The sequence below is a fragment of the Ursus maritimus genome, unplaced genomic scaffold (genome assembly GCF_017311325.1).
Source record: "Ursus maritimus isolate PB19 unplaced genomic scaffold, ASM1731132v1 scaffold_19, whole genome shotgun sequence".
In the NCBI taxonomy this organism is placed as follows: domain Eukaryota; kingdom Metazoa; phylum Chordata; class Mammalia; order Carnivora; family Ursidae; genus Ursus; species Ursus maritimus.
The window spans coordinates 57480453-57482266 of NW_024424341.1; the positions used below are offsets into that span (position 1 = coordinate 57480453).

The 1814-nt window shown below is 49.7% G+C and overlaps 1 protein-coding gene across 2 annotated transcripts in view; it reads left to right on the forward strand.

Moving 5' to 3' along the window:
• Positions 1 to 1446: 1446 nt before the first annotated feature.
• MED25 (mediator complex subunit 25) overlaps positions 1447 to 1814 on the forward strand; it is a 15729-nt gene continuing 15361 nt past the window's right edge. Inside the window, exons 1-2 of one of the 2 annotated variants that reach the window (XM_040634320.1) lie at positions 1447 to 1636; positions 1733 to 1778. In XM_040634320.1, the coding sequence (XP_040490254.1) occupies positions 1503 to 1636; positions 1733 to 1778 (180 nt within the window). In that variant the 5' untranslated portion in view covers positions 1447 to 1502. The remainder of the gene's footprint in view (positions 1637 to 1732; positions 1779 to 1814) is intronic. The other variant, XM_040634321.1, reaches the window with a different exon arrangement.

The following is a 1814-nucleotide window of genomic DNA, read 5'->3' on the forward strand; positions in this document are numbered from 1 at the left end:
GTTGGGGCTCTGCTTTAAAAGGCTTTGGCAAAGAAAATAAAAGCAAAAAGGGATGGGTAAGGTAAATGTGACAAAATGGTGATACAACTGTATGCGAGAGGAAGGCACCCTTTTATCTTGAAGTATGATGCCAAAATGCACTGGGGCAAGTTGCGCTGATTCACACCCCCTCTAGACTATGTCTGAGCCTCAACTCTCCCACCCTCATGGACATTATTCTTTCCAATATCCATTAACATGACAAAGGTAAAACGCTTTTTAATTGGGGCGGATAAGCAGTTTTCTGATATTTGTTTGCCATTTTAAATTGTTTTGTGTGGGGGAAGATCCTCCTTACCATTAAAAAATATATATATTTCTAGGGGCGACTGGTTGGCTCAGTTGTTAAGCATCTGTCATCGGCTCAGGTCATGATCCTAGGGTCCTGGAATCGAGCCCCGCATTAGGCTCCCCTGCTCCGCTGGGAGCCTGCTTCTTCCTCTCCCACTCCCCTTGCTTGTGTTCCTTCTCTCGCTGGCTGTCTCTGTCAAATAAATAAATAAAATCTTTTAAAAAATTATATATATATATATAATTTCTATTTCCCTAAGTTTTTATTGATGAGTAACATGTATTTGTGTAGTAAATTTCAGTCAACATATGTGTTACAAATGACTTTCCCAGTTTATCGTAATTTTTTTCCAACTCGGTTTATGGAGTCTTGGACAAATTGATCAATATTTTACATTTTCTGGCTTTGCTGTGATGATAAACTCCTTTTCCAGGCTTCAGGATTGTACAGTGTGTTTCTTTATTCCTTCAGCTATTTTTAAGGTTTCATTTGTTGCATTTACATTTTTAATCCACCTGGAATGTATTTATGTTCTAGGCCAGTTTCTGGCCGCTCTCCCAGAAAACAACAATCAGGTGTTGCCTAGCAACCGCCACTGGGGTTGGAATTCGGCTTCTTTGAGGGGGAAGAACAGCTGCACTCCCCTCCAAGTGGACTGCAACCTCGAGCGTTGCCTAGTAACCCATTGCAGAGGATGTGATTGGACCCTTCACACAACCCTCCCCCCATCTCTCCGCGCCAGAAAAAATTTAACTAGAAACCTAATCTCTCCGGTAGAAAACCAGGGCAGCGTATGCGTTGCATAGCAACCAGGTCTCCTGGCCCTCCTATTAAGACCAGAGTCAGAACTAGCGCCTCGCTCAAAGATGGCGGCCAGCTGCTCCTCTCTCGATATGTGTCATTCCACAGTCCTGACAATAATTCAATCTTCCCCGTCAGGCCCGCGAAGAGGTTCGCTATGCTCTTAATCTGCACACGGTGGGTACGAACGAGGATGGATATAGAACCAACGCGCCTTGCGTGCCCCGCACAAACATGGCCGCAGGCGCGTCAAGCAGCGGCGCTAAGACGTCTGGCGCCGGTGTCCGCGCAGCGCAGGCGCACTTCCGCTCATCCCGCAGCGGCTGCGGCGGCAGCGGCGGTGGCGGCGGTGGCGGCTGCTGCGCGGGGCATGGTCCCCGGGTCGGAGGGCCCGGCCCGCGCCGGGGGCCTCGTGGCTGACGTGGTGTTTGTGATTGAGGGCACAGCCAACCTGGGGCCTTACTTTGAAGGGCTGCGCAAGCACTACCTGCTTCCGGCCATCGAGTGAGTGCCGTTTCCGCGACTTCCAATCCGGCCCTCCGACTCTAGTTTTCTACAGTCTCTTTCCTGACCCCGACCTTTTACCTCCGACCCTCACAGGTATTTTAATGGTGGTCCTCCTGCCGAGACGGACTTCGGGGGAGACGTGAGTCTTGGGACTCCTGGGTCTGAGGGAGGAGGG